Below are 22,653 nucleotides of genomic sequence, written 5' to 3'. Positions count from 1 at the left end.
TTGCTTGACAGATTGCATTTTTATCCTGCTCTACAGAGCTATATTTCACACCCACCCAATCTTATCCTTTTTACTCTCAAAAACACCATGTGATAAGAGTTAAACCGAGATGGGAGTGACTGGCTTCGTGGCTGAGTAGGGCATTGAACCTGGATCTCCTTGATCTTAGCTCATATTAGTATAAACATGATTAAAGCAACATGATTACGTGCAACTATGGTATGCAAATCCATTTCAACTCATGAACTACAGTTCAGTTACCATTGCATCCTGGTTTGCTTTAACCATGGTCACCAAGGTTATGATTCTATGGAGGTCTTTAAGCGGAGGCTTGACAGCCATATGTCAGGAATGCTTTGATGGTGTTTCCTGCTTGGCAGGGGGTTGGACTGGTCTCTTCCAACTCTATGATTCTAAATATGGATCCTATTCTTCACTATGCTTAAATCAAATCATGGGGAGGGGGAGATTTAAGATGAAGGATGGTATGTATAATCATAGTTAGGGGGACAATATATGCATGTACTGGATTGTAGTATCCGGAAATGGTTAGGAATAGCTTAGAACAGCACATACAGAAGGCTGGGAAGATATTTTGTTCTAGATGTATTCAGAGGCAGGCATTTGGCATATCCTTAGTGAATAAATAAAAATTGTGTTTTTTAATTTCAAATATTTTGGAAGCCAACAGTAATTTAGTATTCCTAATTGTCTGTGTACAGAATGTTTGTGGAATCATTAGTAGCCTCCGGCATTCTATTTTTAGAAATTTGTTCTCATTAAAGTTAAAATGCTACAGCTTTATATACTCTTAAACATGGGATCAAGCACAGGTTAAGCATCACAGTTAAAACCCAAGGCTGGGGAGAGAAAACCATAGACTTGGAACAATAAAAGTAAATGGTGATTTTTGTTTGTGTATTTGTCCATTTGCATTTTGTTCTAGCTTCCTCTAGTGACCACTCCAGGATTTTCCGGAGCCTCAGAGAAGGAGCCTCTCATGGCCACCTTTAACAGCAAGATATGATATATGGAAACTGAGAAGAGTTGAAAAATAGGGGTCCCTAAAAACGGCTGATCCTAACTCCATAGCTGTCAACCCTCCCATTTTTGGCAGGAAACCCCCAAATTTAAATCCGTTTCCCGCTGCAACCCCGGATTGCAAATTACCCCTTAAATGTCCCGGCTCCCGGCTGCCTGCTCGCTCACTTGCCTAGTGCTACCGGAAATCGCCTCTGTGCATTTCCGGGCATGCACAGAAGCGATTTCTGCTGCCCAGACATGCGGACACAGGCAGCCCGGCACCGGAAGTCGCTTCTGCGCATGTCTGGACATGCACAGAAGCGACTTCCAGTGCCGCACCGCTGCTGATCTGGAAGTTGACAGCTATGCCTAACTCTGAATATATTATCCAGACTTTATTTCCCAACCAATAATCTGGATTTACCCTTTTGGGAGGAAATCCAATTTTTTTAAAAAAGTTGCCAAGGACCTCCTTCTTTACAGTTTTAATCCCCCCCAAATATGGAAATACTAAGGGAAAAAACAACAGCTGTACTCTATGTGACCATGGATTTATCTTCATTTGTGATGCTGTGATACCATACTGAGACAACATTGTAGTCACAGACAGTCTCAGGATAAGGCCTTTGTTTCCTGCATTGTTGTTGTTTAAAAATATCAACATTAAATCTCCCAAACAAACATAGCACACAAAAAGGAGAAAGGAATGCTAAAAATACATGGGTACTATACTAATTTTTACCACTAAGCCACAGGGATATTGTGATTCACTTAAAAGAATGACCACATGTGTTTTTAGCCCGTCATATTTCAGTTCAAATTACCTTTTAGGTTAAATCCTCGGCATTGAGTCATAGGGTTTCCATGCTTCACATCTTGTCTTCGGCTTCTCCTAAGATATTCAGGGAAAGGAGCAAGATGGAATTGCAAAAATGACTTTCAGTGCCTAAGCAGCTTTAAAAGGAAATGCAGTACTCAGGTTATTTCAAACTGTAAGGTCAATGAGCTTCCTATAAATAATTGCCCAGTCTCTATGAGAAGATAAAGTCTCATTAAGCCACTTTATCCAGATCACAACGAACCCTTTACAAGTGATTCTATACAGTGGAAAGAATGAAAGCAACTTGTATTTCATCCAAACATCTGGCTTCAGGTTTCGGGGTTTCAACAAAATGTTGTATTTTGAGTGGGGAAACTAGAAACTACAGAGACTTTTGTAATACACCAAAATGTTGCCACTCTTCGAGTTTTATGGAGCATGCAAGCAATAGCAGCAGATTGTTCACTTAGGCTTTCCATATGACACTGTCGTTCTGAATGAACGCTGTAATGTTCTGATTGAGTACCACCCACCCACATGTTTACTTGATGCCATTGCAATTTATGCAGTTCTCAAATACGATGGTATTCTTTGAACTCAGTGCTCACATAGATCCCCATTGGTTTCCCCATGGCAATGTTTCACCCTCTCCCTTCTATGCACAGTGTGCATTCTTCCCCATAGAAGCGGCCAAAGTTCTAGAGTGGGAATGGAAAAACAAACCAATTCAATGACGATAGAACTAAAGATTACCTAAACATTATTGGAGAAGTGGGGGAAATGGAAATGTCACTTTTGGTAGAATCTCAATATCACTTGCAACGAGCAGTTCTGTATTGATTAGCAATATGAAATTTGGAGGAGTGGAGCTTAACTAAATTGAACTTAAAGCACTTATGAACATAAGAAGTTGCCTTCTATGGACCATTGTTCCATCCAGCTGAGTACTGTCCACTCTGACTGGCAGCAACTCTCAAACATCTCAGGAAGAAGTCTTTACAAGCTCTTTCTCTGGAGAGGTTCTTTAATTGGCGATCTTGTGGGCTGAACATGGGAACTTCTACGTACAAGGTGTGAGCTCTATGGCTGCACAAACTTACTACACACACATAAGAGACACAGTGCTATGTAAATATTAGTGCCTCAGAAGAAGGGTGACAGAATTTCTTAGCCAAATCTTTACTGAGAAAGTTTCTGCAAGTTGCAAGGCTGGCGCAAGATTTTTTTGCTGCCTTGGGTGGCTGCACTACAAAATCCATGTAGATCCCCTATAGCCTTGTAGATGAACTTCAAGCACTTACGCCCAACTTCATTCATGCTCCTAAAAATATTGCTGTCCCAAGTGTCACCTGAGTTTGTGTGCAGTTAGATGTCACTATATAAACTACATTTGTGTGGATTCATATAGTATGATATTTAGTTGTATTTCATTATTGTGGTCTGTATTATAATAGCAAATGGGACAATGTGTCGATTGATAATATTTTAATTATCTATTTTTCATGGAAAGTATCCTCTTTATAGGGAAGTGTGGTGATTTCCCTTTCGCTGGGTTGTAGTGTCAACAAGCTTACATGGTTTGAAATGCCATTTCTCCTCCACTTCCCTTTATAGAAAACTGTCAGAATTATAGTTATGGATCGAGTCAATGGATCTCCAACAGAGTTCTCAGCAGTGTTACAAAACTATAATTCCTACTGTTGTTGCTGGGCAGGGGGAAGATAACAAAATTGTTAAGAACATAAGAACCTGCTGAATCAGGCCAGTGACCCACCTAATCCAGCAATCAGATGCCATGGGGAAGGCCGCAAGTAGGAAGAACCCCTCCTGTGGTTTGCAACAACTAATTTTCAGAAGCATATTGCCTCTGACAGCAGAGGCTGAACATGGCAATCAGGTTTAGGAGTCACTTATCTTCCGTGAATTTATCTAACCCTCCTTTAAAGACATTCAAATTGGTGGCCATCATTGCCTCCAGTAGGAGTGAATTCCATTGTTTGACTATGCAATGTGTGCAATGATTAGGCAACTACACTTTCTTTCCTTCAGGGTGGTCATTCTAAGGATTCATCCCATAGAAGGAACCTCTATTTATCCATCCATAAAACCTTGCCTTAACAGAAGCCAGAAATATATAGTTTGTTTCCAATGATAGTCATTCACAGAGTAAGCCCACTGTAATTTATGGACATGACTAAGAAGTCAATTAATTTCAAGGGATGTGCTGTGAGCTGAACTTAGTTGGATACTACACGCTGGACCGTAAAAGAAAATTATTGAAGAGAAATATTTAGAGCATGCTGATCCATGATCTTTAATACTAGCAATCATAACTTGGCTGGGGTGCTCTGATCATCTCAAGAGAATATTGTAAGCACAAGAAATGAGGTGCGTCTACATTACAACTTCTAGCATTGCTTGCTTGACGTCGTCGCCCCCCCCCCGAAGTTCAATGCACACACTAATTCATGGAGGAGAGGGCTAATGACAGCTACCGGTATTGTCCATGATAACTATGTTCTGCCTTCAGACTTAAGAGGCTCAAATCCTGCTTGTGGGTTTCTGATGGGCATCTGGTTGACCACTGTGAGAGAACAGGATTATGATGGACTAGTGGAGTCATCAGACTGCTCCAGCAAGCGTTTATGTCCATGCTGAAACCTGCATTTTAAAGGAGCCTATCACCCTGGTGAAGAATGGAGTAGTAGAAACATTTGGTCAAGAAAGATGTGTCATGAGTGTATTTTGGAAATAAGGACATGATCAGATACCCTGAAGTTCTGTTTTGGGAACAAAATTTAGTAGGAATCCAAAGGGCAAAGGAATAACAAATCTGAGCAAATGCAGCCTATAATATAAAAGCTACTACTACTGTCTAGACTTTGAGACTTGACTTCACTCCAATTACTGGTGTTTTCTCAATCATAATCTGTTGTGTTTTTTTAAGATAAAGAAACAACTTATTTCCTAAACATATGAAAACCAGACTTCATTCAATATGCATTTATTTTTTCTCTCCCCACTATAAAAAGCAAAGGATACACAAAATATTATCTCAACTAGATGATGTATTCTGCTAACATGTTGGAGATATTAAGAAATCCATAAGCATTTGTAAATGTTTGGCTAGGTTCAGTTCACACCTATACTATACTTGGCAATTGGATAAAAACATCTGAAACCAGCAATTGCCATACATCCCTTGTAGGAAGGACATGTTGCCTTATTCCAAAGCACCAGAGCACCGCTGGGAAATGAAGTAACTATAGTAACACAGGGAACTAAAGTAATGCTCTGTGTCTTAGCTTCCAAAATAGACAAGGCTTTATTGAACCTTATTTTTTGATATGGCTTCAATACCACTTCTAAATGCTCGCAGAGAAAAGAACTCAGTATTGATGAATGCAGTTGTTCATTGGCAGGCACAAATTCTGTTTTTGCTCATTTCAGAATAGGATGTAAATGAGAGATGGTAATGGCTCGGTGATGAGAGCACACCTTTTGCTCACCAAATGGAGCCTATCAGCCACCAGGTATGATGGTTCCCTAGGGACTTGTGAAATCACAGGAACAAAAGAAGCTTCCTTATACGGAATAAGGCTAATGATCCAGCTGGCTCAGTGCAGTCTATACTGATTGGCAGCAGCTCTCCAGGATTTCAGACTGGGATCTTTCCCAGCCCTACCTAGAGATGCCAAGAATTGAACCTGGGAACTTCTGCATGCCCAGCAGAAGCACTACCGCTGAGCTACCTGGGAGGCCAGAGGTCATGGCCAGGGGCTATGTTGGTGGGAATGTTTTGCATGCACAATGCAGAACATTTTGGGTCCAGTTACAGTGGTACCTCTACTTACAAATTTAATGCGTTCCGAACGCACATTTGTAAGTCGAAAAAATTTGTAAGTCGAATCCCATAGGAATGCATTGGGAGAAAAAATTCGTAAGTAGAAGCAACCCTATCTAAAAATTCGTAAGTAGAAAAAATCCTATCTAAACCACATCCAAGATGGCGGGCGGAGCTCCATTCGTAAGTAGAAACATTCGTAAGTAGAGTTATTCGTAAGTAGACACACTGTATTGGTGTGTCCAGCTGCAAGATGTTGGAGGAAGAAGAAGGATCTGAGGGTGAGATTTTGAGGGCTGGTTCAGGACAGGTTTTGGAGTGGCTCGACCATTAGGCAGAGCAAGACAACCATCGCAGGTGGCAGATGCTGAGGAGGGGTGATGAGGTGTTGGAAGACATAACCCTAACCCTGCCTCCCCTCCAGCTATTTTGCTGCTTTTGGTGCGCACTGTGGGATGTTGTCCTGTTGCCAATTTAAGATTCAACTGGTAGTCAGATCAACTTTTGTAAATGGTATGGAGGAACATCTTGTCCTTTCAGTCAGGTAGCAAAACATCTTGGGCAGGCAGAATTTTGCTGGGAAGTGAGCTGCTTCACTGAAAGGCATATGGAACTCTCTGAACACAAGAAAGAAGGGAATTGTTGGTGCTGTTTGCTTCAAACGGATTATCAGATAGGTATGTCAACATGTAGCTGGTATTTTGAGGGGATATCACATGCTATGAAGATTCAATTTTGTTCCTTTGAGTTGAAAACTCCTCAACAAAGCAGAATTAGGAAGGGCTCAAATCCGCCTAAATCATCTTCCTTGGCTACATATTAATAATAATAATAATAATAATAATAATAATTTATTATTTATACCCCGCCCATCTGGCCAGGTTCCCCCAGCCACTCTGGGTGGCTTCCAACAAAATATTAAAATACAGAAATTATATAAAATACAGAAATTATAAAATACAAGCAACTCTTTCCTCTCCCTAGCTGAGAGTCTTTGCAAATGTTCTGCCGACATAGCTTTGTGACTCTGCGGCTTTTATGCAACCTGTTGGTTGTGCAGTGTCCAGATGCTAGGAATGCCTGTGGTTTGTCAAGCAGCATCATGTTAGCATTATGGACACTAGTATTAGAAACGGATGTCCTGTAGCTTTAGATACTCCCTCCAGATAGTGGCAAATGAAATCACAGCAGCAAAAACTATTTCTGATAGTCTTTTTTTAAAAAAATGTGATCAGTAAACTATTCTGTTGTGCTGATTATCTGTCAATTATCTGTCTTCTGTGGTTCTATCCAACGCTGCTTGATCAGCATTCCACTCATGCAACAAGATTTGCCCTTCCCCTTCCTCTTCCTCCTCCCTCCCCTTCCTTCATCTCCCTGCAACGCCCAAAAATCTGTTCCACTGAGTCCCTCAATACTATGGAGCAGATTTTGAGGGTGCCCAAGCATCGGAGAGGAGGGGCAAATTCTGTTGCACAAGGGGACGAGTGGAATGGCAGTGTTGGATACAACCTCTATATGGCATCTGTTTGAAGGGGGGGGGGAACCAGACCTTCAGGGAGCACAACAACTTTGAAATGCAAAGACTTCAGGTAGCAATGCTTAGCCAATAAAAATGGGTGGTATTTTTTAGCCTTTAAAACATGAGCAGTGAAAAACACTCCATTCCAATATCGTATTAAATGCCTAGCAAAGGTTAAATGTTGTCTTGTGGGGTTCCCCCCCCCCCTTCCAAAGACAATCTAACACTTTCTTACCTTTTCCCTGTTGGGTAGAACCTGGAGCAGGAATTGCCATCCCAAGCACAGTAAGGGTCTCTGGCGAGGCAGCAGTCGGCACAGGCCGTCCCATAAATATGACAGCGGTGCAAGGAAACCTGGGTGACCCCTTCGTCCGAGCTCACATACAACTGTTGCTGTTTGACAGGAAAGGGAGAGATTTATTTCAGGCCCTGAGATTAGAAGAGGAACTTTAGCCAGGATGCAACTAATAAAGGACTAAGCTCTCCCATTCCTTAGGTATTAACAGTGAAACCAAGAGGTGAGCTACCTATGGGTAGAAGGCCAAAATAAACATAAGAGATCTGTGTTATAATATGCCTATAACATTATACCTTCCTGTTAGAAAATACTTAGGGGAGAATGTTAATACTTTTGAAACACTGAGGGTCATTGTTCTCCTTTGTCAGGCAGAGGGCTGCACTCAGCTTTGGAGATCTGATATGCTACTTCTTTCTAGGTACTTTAAAGTTCTTGGGCCATTTTACCCAGAATAGACGCACTGAAATTAACGAGTACAGCTAAATTAGGCCCATTAATTTCAATAGGTTTAGCTGAGTACCACCTATTGCCCCATAAGAACCATCATGCTGCATGTGGTCTTCAGCTCCTACCCCTCCCCATAACATGTCAAATGAACCACTTCACATTATGACTGATGAATGCACATACGAAGTTGCTACCCACAAGCATTCCATAGTATATACGTAGAATAGGATGGACACATGTAGCTGCTTTGGATATGACAATAAGTGCTATGAGTACAATCCAGCCACCTCAAAGCACTTTGAGCCCCCCTTGATTTCAATGGCAGAGAATTAAGCATTCATTTTTAAACCAATGATGTAAAAGTGCTCTTCTTTGACTGGGTTGTGTCCCATGTCTACATCTATGGAACTCCCTTAATCTACAGCAGGGATCCCCAAACTGCGGCCCTCCAGATGTTTTGGCCTACAACTCCCATGATCCCTAGCTAACAGGACCAGTGGTCAGGGATTATGGGATTATGGGAATTGTAGTCCAAAACATCTGGAGGGCCGAAGTTTGGGGATGCCTGATCTACAGCATGGTGGCCCACAGCAATATAGTTCAAATTGTTTGAACACGGGAGAGTCTGTTTTAAAGTCCTGCTCACATATGGAGCTTTTGGACAATCATAGAGCAAGTCACTTTCCCTCACCCTAACCAACCTCATAGGTTGGTGCAAATATAGCCTCAAAGATGACACAATAAAATGGGTTGGGCCCAGACTAAGCCAAATGCATACGCAGTTGAAATCAAAGTGGCAAGTTAGTCATGATCGACAATATCTGCAAGTTATACATCTCTAGAGATGCATTTAAAATGGCATTAAACCCAGACCACAGCTGCTGAATGAATATTATTCCTTTCCTTACCTTTTTAGATGAAATGGCCATTGTTGTTATAGGAACGTTATTCTGCAAGACAAAAATAAACGATAGCTCCAAATTCCAGTCTTTTATTTTGGTTAACCACAGTCATAACATTTTCCAGTACATAGAACAGCACCCCATTCTTCTAGAAATACTTTTTTTTTTCCCTTCACAGTCTCGTCGTTTGCCCCTCATCATTCTCTTTGACAATGCAATGTTTGACATGGATAAAATATTGATGCTATGTCCATGAGCCCTTTGTCTTGACAACTTTGAGCCCCTCGCCACAAACACTTGCAACTTCTAGACAATTCCAGATGAAGAGCCCATCAATAGCCACCTCAGGACTGAAGATAGCCAGCTTATGCCTTCAAACCATCACATTCTGTTTGCAACAAATCCCTGTATTTATGCTTTGAAGATAATAGTAAGGAACATTTTATGCCACAGCTCATATTTAATTAGCACATGAGGAGGATGAAGGGGAAGATCTAACATTTCCTGCATGCAATACCTAACATTGCACACTATTTCATGGTGTGGGCTTTAGATTATCAATAGAAAACGTCAGCATTAAAAACGAAGTGTTGCTCGCTTTGACGTTTTGTTTGCATTTGGGTTATTCAAAGGACACATGGAATTATCCAGCACATTGCTCTCTTTTGCTCCACTGGCCTTCAGTTGGATACAAAAAGGGCAAAAGACTCCACCAAAGTGTTAACAAGCATGTCACGTTTAATTAGAGAGACAGCATGCACTCTATTTGTATATATAATAGACAAGAGGGTGAATCATTATTCTGGGGCTCAGGGATTAACTAGAATGAGAAAAATGAAGTTATGGCAGATCGTGTTGAACTGGATCCAGCTGCATGGAAGATATGAAGTGCAACAGACAAGGCGGGGTAGACAGAAGATAGACTTGTGGTGGCCCATCGGCCAATATTTTGAGCACTTAGTATCTGCTGGTTGTTGGGATTCTTGCACAGAATGCTAGGTGGGCCTGGGCCTGATTCTGCATTCTACTTCTTATGCATGCTCAGGATCACTGAAGACAAATTAGTTATGTCTTAATTCTTAGGCCGCTCTATGAATGCACTGTTGCTTGTTAAGCAACTCGGTTTGTTGGATGAGAGGGATTCTTTCTAATAGCTGTTTCGTCGTTGCTACTCAACACAGAAGACTGAAATGGGTCCATGTCTGAAGACCATACTGGGGAACACTTATTTTGACATGAATGATCACATTTGTTTTAAACCTAACATTGTTTTAAACCTAACATTGCAGGTGATGCTTCAAGTTGCAGCATGGAATATCCCCCTCAACAAGAAAGGCCACGACATTTGGGACTCTCTAAAATGGCAAGCAAGCAGGGGGTGTCAAAAGTTTTTCAAATTTTGAATGGTGTTGAGAAAGTGAACAGAGAGAAGACTCTTTTCTTCACTCATGACATTAGAATCCCATGAAAAGCAAAATAGGACAGACAAAAAGAACCACACCAGCCAGGCAACTGAGGGAGGCTCTGGTGAACTCCAAGGTTTGCAGAAGTACAAACAAAACCCCTCCTAAACTGTCTGTTTGGGGTGGAAGATGGGGAATATGGAAGCAGGCAGAGAATGGAACGGATCATCCTGCAACAGGATGCGTACCACATCACAACATTTCGTTGTGGAACGCACTTGCTAACTTGTTCTGAACAGTCAGTGGAGTGAGCAAAGCCTACTGGCTTACTATAAACCAGGCACGTCCAACAGGTAGATCCTGATCTACCAGTAGATCACTGGATGTCTGTGGTAGATCACTGGCTCCCCCCAAAGAAACTCAACAACTTTGGCTCCCCTAAAAAAAGCTCATTTTTTGGCCTAGCACCCTTGAAAATAGGGCTTTCCCCCTCCCTAAAAAAGCTCAAGAACTTTAACCTGACCCCCCAAAAAGGAGGTAGATCACTGCCAGTTTTTAACTCTGTCAGTAGATCACAGTCTCTTGGGAGTTGGCCACCCCTGCCACTTCAAACACACCGGGGTGGGGTGGGGGTGGGGGTGGGCAGGAGTGGTTCTCACTGCCATTGCCCCTCTAGTGATCTGATCTTACAAAGGTAGCTTCTGTTGGACCAATTCCAAGCATATCAGCTCCAATTCTGGATATCCATCACAAACATAATAGCAAGGTGAAATCAGGCTTTGATTTAAGATTCCTAAAACCTGCCCCAGAGAGAAATAAAGGAAAGCCGGAGATAATGACTATTCACCTGCCTCTCTGTTATTTATGCTTATCTTAGATCTCATTTAGATGCATATTTTCCTTAGGAACTAAGAAGAGGAGTGGCAGGGATAATTAGCTGAAAGAAAAGAAGGCTGGATAACCAACTGGCAGAAAAAGGTTGCCAAATGTTCTAAAATCCCCTCCGGCATTCTCTACTCATCTCTGGAAGAGCTTTCAGAAGACTTAATAGTCATGCCAATGAAGTTGTCCAAATTCTTGCATGGAAACAAGCTTTCTGTGCTCATAAAACCTGCCTCGAAATGACAGGTGAACCGTACAAGCCTCAACATTCTTTTCTGGTTTGGATGAAACCCAGGTCAAAGAAGAAATCCTAGTTTCCCTTCCACATCTGTCTCCACTACTTTTTTCTATCTCAAAAAGCTGAGCCCCACCACACATATGCTTCCCTCTCCCTCAAAGCTGGAAAGTGGCATCCAGAGTTTCTTTTGGGGGGGTGTTGTTTGGGTTTGTTTGTTTGTTTTTTGTCTCTCTTCCCCCTCCCCCATCATACTGGCTAGGACAGGCACCCCCAAATTTCAGCCCTCCAGATGTTTTGGACTACAATTCCCATCATCCCTGACCACTTGTCCTGTTAGCTAGGGATCATGGGAGTTGTAGGCCAAAACATCTGGAGGGCCACAGTTTGGGGATGCCTGGGCTAGGAGTATGTACCGTACCGTGAAAGAAGTAATTCTCCCAAGGGCTTCTGATAGGTGGGATAGGTCAAATTTAGATTGGCTCCAAGATAAGCAGGGCTATTTCCTGATTTGGGGGTGGGGGTGTTAATTCCAATTCAAGCAGAAGGAAGCTTATTAGTCAGATCCTGGCTTCAAGAAGGTACATGAGAATAAATTATAGCCAGGATGTTGTTCTGTGAACTGCCCTGAGTCCTCAGAGTATAGCATGGTATATTATTATTATTATTATTATTATTATTATTATTGTTGTTGTTGTTGTTGTTGTTGTTATTAATAATTTACAAAGGCAGTCACAACTGCTGAGAGTGAGCTGATGGGAGGCAGATAGTGTCAGATCATCTTCACTCCGTGAAAGAGAATGAGGCAAGTGATGGCAATCTAATAAGCTTCTCTTCTCCTATCAGCTGTTCAGAATGATGATCATTAAAGGTAAAGGGACCCCTGACTATTAGGTCCAGTCATGACCGACTCTGGGGTTGCGCGCTCATCTCGCATTATTGGCCGAGGGAGCCGGCGTATAGCTTCCAGGTCATGTGGCCAGCATGACAAAGCCGCTTCTGGCAAACCAGAGCAGTACAGTGGTGCCTCGCTAGACGAATTTAATTCGTTCCACGGGTCTTTTCTTATAACAAAAAATTCATCTAGCGAATCCCATAGGAATGCATTGAATTTTTTTTGAATTTTTTTTGCCCATAGGAACACATTAATTGAATTTCAATGCATTCCTATGGGAAACCGCGATTCGCTAGACGAATTTTTCATAAAACGAATTCGTCTAGCGAGGCAACCTCCGCTCGAAAAATCCTTTCATTAAGCGGAAATTTCGTTAAGCAGGGCATTCGTTAAGCGAGGCACCACAGTACATGGAAACGCTGTTTACCTTCCCGCTGTAGCGGTTCCTATTTATCTACTTGCATTTTGACGTGCTTTCGAATTGCTAGGTTGGCAGGAGCTGGGACCGAGCAACGGGAGCTCACCCCGTCACAGGGATTCGAACTGCTGACCTTCTGATCAGCAAGTGGGCTCCTGCCCACCTAGCAGTTCGAAAGCACGTCAAAGTGCAAGTAGATAAATAGGGACCGCTCCGGCGGGAAGATAAACGGCGTTTCTGTGCGCTGCTCTGGTTTGCCAGAAGCAGCTTTGTCATGCTGGCCACATGACCCGGAAGCTGTCTGCAGACAAACGCTGGCTCCCTCGGCCTATAGAACAAGATGAGCGCGCAACCCCAGAGTCGGACACGACTGGACCTGATGGTCAGGGGCCCCTTTACCTCTTCAGCCAGACACTACCCTGTTCTATTATGTTCCATTATAGAGGGATTCAGATGATTATTTATTAAATTTGCATACTGCCCTCCATCCAAAAATCCCAGTGTGGTTCATAGCAGAGAAATACAAAATGATTGACAAGGCCTGGTTCATTCTACAGTTTCCATTCTCAACTATTTATCCCAGGTCTATGGTTTTCTAACACCAGGAACATCTGGGCTTTCAATACATACAGGAGAGTAAAACTAAGCCTATTTTCCTTAAGATTTGTAGCTTGCCATCAGAAATCCTATCAGATCAACAAAAAAAGCAAGAGAATTTGGCATTCCTCTGCAAGCGGTTGAAAGAAAAATAACGATATAGCAAAAAGGCCCGTTTCTGGAAGCCGTTGCATCGTGGGGAGGGGAGGAGAAACAGTTATCGAAATCCTTTAAGCCAGGATGACAACATAAGAAAAATAAGCAATTTATATGCAGTATAGAAGATTTAAGATTCTTTCTTCACTTGGAGAACTCCACCCTCAAAAAAAGTTTACACTGTTCCTCATTTGATCTTTTATCGAAGACATTTAAGTCAAGCCAAGCTGTATTAGATCAAAGTGTTTTGTACAAATGAAGACGCCCATGAGACAAATAAGGCTGAGAGAGAGAGAGAGAGAGACCAACCTTAAATACTTCCAGTTCTTCTAAGATGAGTTCTCCAGTTGCAGAGGAGTTAGTGGGCAGGACTACGACCTTCTGTACTGTACCCTGGTCTGGAACAGAGAAGGGGGTTGCAGGAGAGGAAGGAAAGGAAGGGATAGAACAAAAAATAATTAAAAGGATGCAATGCTGAAAACAATAGATGAGAGAGCTGTGGCTGCCCTGTGTCTAACAACATGTAGGAACTTCATGATAAAACCGACGTCTTTATCCATAGCAACTGCTATGGATAATATCTTCCATCATAGTTTTAAAAATACCAATTCGTCACAATATCTTGCATGACAGGTTTAATTTTTTTAAAGTAATATTTATCTCATGTTCTTCCAATGGAAAAGCCCCCCCCCCATTTGCTAATTGTTGCATGTGTGGCTAGCATTGCAATTTCCCCTCCTCGTACACTGCAGCCCTGGTGACAACTGCTCCCCACCCCACAATACTGAACGCGATTGCTAATCACATCATCTATGTTAAGTGTAGTTGCACTCTAAGTTTTTGTGAAATAGCAACCTTTGTCGGCTAATTTGCAAGGCTGTGCTCAGCCAGGGTCCAAAGCTACAAGAATCATGAACACTGCCAAAAGGAGTGATATTTATAAATCATGCTTTTCAAAAAGGAAAAAGAGGTGGGTCAAACATATTTCTCTGCATGAAATTTCTGCCTATGCTACCAGTAGAAGGAGTAATATTTTAACTCCCACTCTTACGCCCACTGGGCCCAACCCAATATCTCACTAGTATAACACTTCACGGGACTGGTACATAGGAGAGTGCGGTTCAAACTAGAAATGCAGGTAACTCCTTAAACATAGGAAACCTCCACCACCTTTCCTAAATTTCTTGGTTTGTGCCAAGGAAGAACCCCAAAATTCACAACCAAAATTAACTTTAGTTTAAATGTGGTTGTGCCTTTAGGCCAGGCACATGATAGTCTTATTCTCTGTTCACCCCCATGCAATACACAGACACTCCCAAATTTGGATACACATAGCACCAAAGCAGATATGACATAAATTGGTTCTTCCCCTAAAATGCAAAGAGCAGCGTAGGATAGGTGGTTTTTCTTGGGGGGGGGGGGAGAACTGTGGCAGGAAGAGGAATAGTTAACATTTCCCACCCCCAACCTGCATGATCCCAAGGCTGGTCAGGCTTCTCTGTGAACAGTTTTTGCACAACGAGAAGCTAGGCACGTTACTTACTTAATTTCAAGACCACATTCTATCCATCAGGATCACAGGGCATTCATTCATACTAAAGCACCAATAAAACAGCATTTTTTAAAACACACACACACACACACACACACACACACACACACAACACCCATAAGATCATAACTGAGCAGTTAAGACAACCGTATCATTAAAATGACAACTATTTCTGCAGCAAACTGATAATTTCATTTTCAGATGATTTCATCCCACGACTCAGCTCTCCCATAGTCCTGGGCCTTAAAGCAAGGGTAGAAGAAGCCCACCAACAAATGTGCCATGTGTGCTTCTGGGGGTGGGGTGGGGGTGGGGAGTTCTACAAGGTTGATAAAATGAGAGAACAAAATTGACAGATTCATCCATCCCTACTTGCAGGTGTTTAGGACTACATCTCTTATCTGCTCTAGCCAGTCAAGGTGCCCAGATACCATTTGCTCAGTTACAGTCAGAGAACTATGACGGTTTACATCAGGCTATGGTATGCATCGCACTATACACAACACTTGACGGGACCCAGGTGGCGCTGTGGGCTAAACCACTGAGCCTAGGGCTTGCTGATCAGAAGGTCGGCGGTTTGAATCCCTGTGACGGGTGAGCTCCCGTTGCTTGGTCCCAACTCCTGCCAACCTAGCAGTTCGAAAGCACATAAAAATGCAAGTAGATAAATAGGAACTGCTATAGCGGGAAGGTAAACGGCGTTTCCATGTGCTGCTCTGGTTTGCCAGAAGCGGCTTTGTCATGCTGGCCACATGACCTGGAAGCTATATGCCGGCTCCCTCGGCCAATAATGCGAGATGAGCACGCAACCCCAGAGTCGGTCACGACTGGACCTAATGGTCAGGGGTCCCTTTACCTTTATACAAAACACTTAGGTGGTATGGAACACCCAGATGTTTGGCTGTTTATGCAGTAAGTTCAACTTTCTAATGCAAGGGAAAAGTTCAACTCTTTCCATATCTTTGTAATATAAGGCAGCCAAAAGAGAACGTTCTAGTCAGTATCTTCAAAAGAGAGACTTCAAAACAGACCTATAAAAGCCCTTCCCAAAGAAAACAAACAAACAAGTAAGCAAAAGACGACATCTGAAAGGACAAGCTAAGCCACATCATAAAAACCACCATCAGCACCACAATGGTAAGAAGTGCTGACCCGGGTGACAGTTTTATGAGGGAACCTTATCCTTTGTGGTGGTCCCAGTTCTCCACCTCCCAGCCCAAGGATGAGACAATCTACAATTGCAGTTCTGGCTCAGATATGCATGTCTGACCTCAAGGTCAAGAAAACAAAAAGAAGAGAAAAGGGAAAGCTTAAAAAAACTGCTTGGAACATTTCTATCAAGTGAAAGTACAAGGATCCACTGGGATGACAAAAGACTGCCTCCACGTTCTTCTTGCTGGACTTGACAAAACTCCCACTCTGCTGTCCTCAGGACTGTTCCCATCAGGACCATCCAAACTTATTTCAGAAACAAATTCAAGTGAAACTTGGTGGCAATTTAGGGAGACTTGTGCTCCTGTGTGAAATGTTAATTAAATTTATATCCTGCTGTAGCAGATTCCACCTTTCTGACTACCAGTGGTTTCTGTGCAAAGTAAAACTGAAACTTGGAGACTCAGGCAGAAGTTGCACAATTACTTTGAATATATAACTGACCCAGGGGATCCCCACCCTCCTCTTAACTGAATTGAGAATCTTCTCTTTCTAAAAGATCTCTCCCCTCCTGACTGGAATGAGACCCAAGTAGACTCACAGCTTCTACTTCTCCTGCTCCAATTAACTCCTGTCTCAATACTTTCCGAAGACACTAAACTAGGCACCCCCAAACTTCGGCCCTCCAGATGTTTTGGACTACAATTCCCATCTTCCCCAACTACTGGTCCAGTTAGCTAGGGATCATGGGAGTTGTAGGCCAAAACATCTGGAGGGCCACAGTTTGGGGGTGCCTGCACTAAACACTGTCTTCCAATCTAAGCTCAGAGACTCCTTTCTCTAGCTGTAGACATTTTCCTCAGAGTGGATGTTACACACAGATCAGTTCTAACTCTCCTTCTCTCCCTCCTTCTCTCTCTTCAACTCTCTCTCTCTCTGAACTCTCTCTCTCTCAGAAATGGCTCCTTTTATCCCCCCAAGTGCTGCTCCACCCCCTTCCATCTTGGTAATCAATCAAGAGAGAGGCTCCAGCCCTCTGGTAGAACTCCAAGTCACTGCATCACCAGACCCTGGTCTGGCTCAGCTGTCCATCACAGCTGTCCTTCCTCCCAAAGTTGCTCAGGGCAGCGGACCTTATCCAAACCCCTTTTTGTTTCCAATTTGAGACATGCTGGAAGGTTGCTGCTGAGGCAGACAACAAAGTTATATAGAGTGAAGCAAAAATAAAAGAAAAAAGGGGGGGGGGTTTCAATAAGGCCAGCACATTATTTTTGGAAGGCAAATGTACCTGGTGATGAGCCTTTATTACGCAGTTATTTTCTATTCCTTTCCTAATGATCTTGAGCATGGAACGGGCCTTTCCGCCATCTGCCACACACTTCTGTAAAAGTTATCACTAATGCCCCGCCACATCCCAGCAAAAGCCTGCTTTGGTGTGGGGAAAAAAATGGTCTGATCAACTTGGTGAGCACTTGAACAGCACACTGTGAATTGACATCTGCTAGACCAAGTATTTTTTTAAACGGCCTCAACACAACGGCAAAAAGTGTGATTCGCCTTTGGCCAGAGAATCACAGAGTGTCTGCCTGCATATGCTGATGTCTCTCTGTAAAATACACTTTTGCAGAGCCATGGTAAACATTTCTATTATAGCGTCTCCACCATTTACTGCATCTAATGTTAAAAAATACTTTACACACCCTGCCTGCACAGTTCTCGGAGGGACAAGTCACTCCTCTTCCTGTTGCACAGATGGACTCCGAGGCTGCAACTGAACATTTGTGTTTGTTGGCGCTGTGCCGAAACCTCGAAATTTCCTCAAAAGATTTATTCTCCTGCAAAAGATGCTTCTACTTTTCTCTCTCATTCTCAAGAGCACTTTTAAAGTTCTCTCAAATTCCTTCAGCATTTTGGGAAGTAGAGGATTGATCCGATTTCATCATTGCAAGGTGGCCACGGGTAGCGCATATTCCCCGTATATTCTCTCCAAAAAACCTCCACCTGCAGCTGTGTTCATGAGATTTATCTGCATGAGTAGATCGAGTCCTGAAGCTACATGGGGAGGAGGCATTTCTGAACTTGGCAGGCAAACACCCTAGTTGGAAGAAGGACTCACTTCTGGCAACATTTCTGTCCCGCTTCGGAACTCATCCATGCTGCCTTGTGTCGCTGCCAAGTCCCTCTTGCCATTGCCAGAGGGATGCCGGGGCCTGTGCCACCAGCGATCAAGCCTGCCAGGATCACACAATGCAGTTGTCAACACTCGTAAGAAGGAAATTTGACACAAATCTTTTAATTAACCCATGATCCCCATTCCTTTTGCTTGCTTGCTTTTTGTTGGTGTTTGTGTCCTCTAGCAAATCCCTTTAGTCCTATTGAAAGCACAAAACACTGGAATGTAAGAAAAAAATGCCACACCCTTGGGTTTCATCTACTTTTCATCAGTTATTGTGTGCCACCCATGTTCATGGCATCAGAGACATGGTTGATGGTGACATGAGAGCCCTTTTGTGGCTGCTCCCTTCCAAGGGTGGTTAGACTGGCTCCCTCCTTGTTATCCTTCTGCCAGAAGACTAAGACCTTTCCATTCAGACAAGTGTTTGAAAAGTAGGTGCAGACTAAATATCTAATATAAATGAGATTACTTGGCAAAAGTAAGTTCACACCTTTCATTCAGCTTGTATACATACTTAAGGTACATATGTAAGAGGCTAGTTTATAATTATATTTTGGAAATTATCTGTGTTCTTATGTAGCTGCTTTGTTTTATACTTTCTGGATGTCCCACCAACATATTATAAAGTAGTTGTGTTCTATGTTATAAAGCAAGCACTGCTAGGAGTTGTTTCCTTTTGTTTGTTTTTTAATCAATTAAAAAATTGGTGCAGCATGACCAAATATTTATTCTGAAAGTGTGGCCCAAAGAAAAAAGTTTGAGAACCACTGCTTTAAATAAAGAAACAACAGCAGCAACAATTTTAAGGAAGCAAAGCCAGAGGGAAGATCAGGAACCTATGGAAAACACTTCCATTATCAGGCTGGACTGGAATATGGATGGAGCAGTTCAAAAAAAGAGGAGCCCTTTACTGTTGTCAGGGCAATAAGAGTTAGGGCTCTTCCCTAGCTACCAGCAATGCAAATCATGTCGGAGTTTGTGGTGTCACACTGACAAGCCCCACAGAACCTCACCTTAGTCCTGTTTACATCCCTCCATCAGTTGGAGTGTGAATTTGTGAGGGGCGGGGGTCATGCAGGTGGAACAGTCAGTGAACAGCCCCCCCCCCCCCACATAACCTGATTCTTAGGAGAGAAGCCTTGTTTAGACGCTGGTGCTCTGAGAGAAATGTTCTTTTAACGGTTGTTAGTAATTATAAAAATGATTGGCAGCGTGAACAAGGAGGGAGGGCTCAGGCAATGCAAGGGCCACCAGCGGATGTCGGGAGGAGGAGAAAGGTGGGTTTGCTCTCAGCACATTGTTCCCATGGGCAGCCTTTTCTCTTCTCCTTTGATGTGGAAGAAGGGAAATACCTCGGGGTGGGCTAAACTTGCCCTTGGTGGCTCTAAGCACTGAGAATCAAGCATTCACTTTCTTAGCCTCATCTTGTCTTCTTCTCTTGCAAGCCCAAGTGGTCTGTGATCTGTGCTCTACAGCTAAGGGCTGGCAACTTCTCCTGGGCAGAGATCCATCACCCAACATCATCCATGCTTTGGCAATGTCTAGGTTAGACTACCGCTGTATGTGCTAAATTTGGATGGGGCTTCCTTTAGTTATCATAATAGGGCTGCGAATTGCTGACTGGGACCAGCCAAAAAGACCCCATTTTGCCAGTCCTTAAAACAATTGCACTGGTTGCTGCTTCTTTTCCACCTCATCTGTTGAAATGGGACAGCTGTGTAACAAAAGTATAACGGTTGGATAGACACCGTAAGATTCTTTCTACTCTCAGTTGACCTGAGTATTGGCATGTTTGAACATTGGAAAGCATAGTTGTTCCTGAAAGAAGATCAAGAATTTTCTAGGAGGCCACAGTGTGAAACTATAAGAACGCTGAGCTGGAATGCTGGTTTAAGAGTTCTCCAGAGGTGACTATAGTATTAATCGGAGTGTATTTTTAAGAAAAACAAATCCAAAGCCTTAAATATGAATACAACTTTAATTCAGAGCAGGTGGCAACAATTCCCCCCTTTAAAAAACTTATTTTAAAACACTTGAAGGAGATCTATAGCATTAATTAAGAGACCTAAAGAATGGGAGGATAACCTTCTAGGCCTCTCCAACTGGCATCCATCTCTCTCCTCAGGCCACACCCCTCACTGGCCCTTGCATTGCACCCCGACTGCAATGTGTCCTTAAATTCTGATTATGCCTGTTGTTTGACTGGATAGAGGATAGAGATGGGTGGGTGTAGAAATTGGCCTACTGCACAAAGATGAAATTTGCATCCATTACTCTTCCCATTTTTACCCCTGGCTACCATGAACACAGCCTTCATATTGACAAAAGTTCCCCTGACTAAAAAGTATTGGTGGGGATTGCATCTGTTTAACAGCAAAGTGGCAGTGGTTGATCTTGATCAGGCATCCCCAAACTGCGGCCCTCCAGATGTTTTGGCCTACAACTCTCATGATCCCTAGCTGACAGGACCAGTGGTCAGGGAAGATGGGAATTGTAGTCCAAAACATCTGGAGGGCCGAAGTTTGGGGATGCCTGATCTTGATGGATCCTGCCATGCAAAACAGATGCCTGTAGATTACTAAAACAGCAGGTGTTTGTTTGTCCTACCTGTTCCAAGAAACAAGACATGGTATTTTCCATCTGCCGCATTGACACGATCGACAGCAATCTTTGTATATTTGTAGTCTGTGCCTGTGCGGATGACTAATGGCCTCTTATGGACTGGGTAGATGGGATTAAACATCAAGGGATGGTTCCGGATGAAGGTGACCACATCATCTGGAAACTCCTTGGTGGTCCGTATGTTGGGTGTGAAGGCTCCTCCAGGACACTGTAAAAGAGGCACGGACAATCATCACTTAGTAACTACCACCAAGGACCTTTCAATTCCCAGTTCTTTTAAATACCCCCTGAATTGCAGAAATGTGCATTAATTCTCCTTTGTCCTTGGGATATAGCAGACAAATCTCAATCAATACGAGAGCATGAGCTGGCATTCAAGCATTTCAAAGTTTACTTAAGCATACTTCATCAAAATATGATTTCATTCCAGTGCCATTAAAGTTGTGTTTGAAGAACCGCAACTACAAAATTCTGAATTTATGAAGTTCCTGCAAATAATATATTTGTGGTGGAAAAACAAGCAACCTACTGCTAAATGATACTGACTTGTTCCTGTAAGAGTATTAATTAACCTGATGTTGATGCCTATCAAAATGCCAATCTAGTCATCATTTAATTTGATGGATGCAGAAAAGGCTGCACATCCCTTTAAAGGTAAAGGGACCCCTGACCATTAGGTCCAGTCGCAGACGACTCTGGGGTTGCGGCACACATCTCGCTTCACTGGCCGAGGGAGCCGGCGTACAGCTTCCAGATCATGTGCCAGCATGACTAAGCCGCTTCTGGTGAACCAGAGCAGTGCACGGAAACGCCGTTTACCTTCCTGCCAGAGCGGTACCTATTTATCTACTTGCACTTTGATGTGCTTTTGAACTGCTAGGTTGGCAGGATCAGGGACCGAACAACGGAAGCTCAGCCCATTGGGGGGATTCGAACCGCCAACCTTCTGATCGGCAAGCCCTAGGCTCTGTGGTCTAACCCACAGTGCCACCCACGTCCCACACATCCCTTTACGTGGCTACTAATCACCCACAATAATGTATACGCAAAAGCTGGGCTGGGGCATTTAACTTGTAATTTGCTCCAGAATGGTGCACCAGGACACATAACTGACCACAGATGTACACATGTACTGCAGCAATCTGTCACATGCATACCTTCACCCAAGTTTAGTTCTAGTATTAATGTACCAATTCTAATTGTACAAACAACTCTGATGGCTTATGGAGTGGCATGTGTGTACGCAAATTACATGAATGCAGAATGCAATGCTGAAAGTTAGCTTGCAATAGCATTCAACAAGTTGCTTCAGGCACACAGGTGGCTGGCTGAAATACATTAAAACACTTTCCCACAAACAAGTTTCCCCCCTCCCCCAGTGTAACCTCAGCCCAATCCTGGCAAACCCCTTTTTAATGAAATTACATCATTTGGGGGAATGGGCTGTTTCTAGCATCAGAAAAGGGAAGGGAAGGGCTGATTTCTTGATCTATTCTGAGGTTCACTTGTACTACAAGGGCAACAACAAATCTTGGTGCAGCTGCTCATCTGACTGAGTCTCAAACAGTTAAAATGCAATGCTGCATTTTAACAGCTTCCTGTAACTGCTGTAAGAAGGGAATGATTGCAAGATATGTCAGCACTCACTGTGAAACCACAATACAGGCTAAAATGTCCTTGAAAGGCAATGTCAAAGTCAAGACAGTTTA

The 22,653-nt window shown here is 42.9% G+C and overlaps 1 protein-coding gene across 2 annotated transcripts in view; it reads right to left on the bottom strand.

Moving 5' to 3' along the window:
• SEMA3C (semaphorin 3C) overlaps positions 1-22,653 on the bottom strand; it is a 143,984-nt gene that overhangs the window by 7,616 nt on the left and 113,715 nt on the right. For both annotated transcript variants that reach the window (XM_035127243.3, XM_035127244.3), the window contains 5 exons: positions 20,930-21,152; positions 13,752-13,840; positions 8,863-8,904; positions 7,445-7,602; positions 1,848-1,915 (listed from right to left, as the gene is read on the bottom strand). In XM_035127243.3, coding sequence (XP_034983134.3) covers positions 1,848-1,915; positions 7,445-7,602; positions 8,863-8,904; positions 13,752-13,840; positions 20,930-21,152 — 580 coding nt within the window. The remainder of the gene's footprint in view (positions 1-1,847; positions 1,916-7,444; positions 7,603-8,862; positions 8,905-13,751; positions 13,841-20,929; positions 21,153-22,653) is intronic.

The sequence above is a fragment of the Zootoca vivipara genome, chromosome 9 (assembly GCF_965207765.1).
Source record: "Zootoca vivipara chromosome 9, rZooViv2.hap1.1, whole genome shotgun sequence".
In the NCBI taxonomy this organism is placed as follows: domain Eukaryota; kingdom Metazoa; phylum Chordata; class Lepidosauria; order Squamata; family Lacertidae; genus Zootoca; species Zootoca vivipara.
This window is presented reverse-complemented; position numbering and strand designations above follow the sequence as displayed.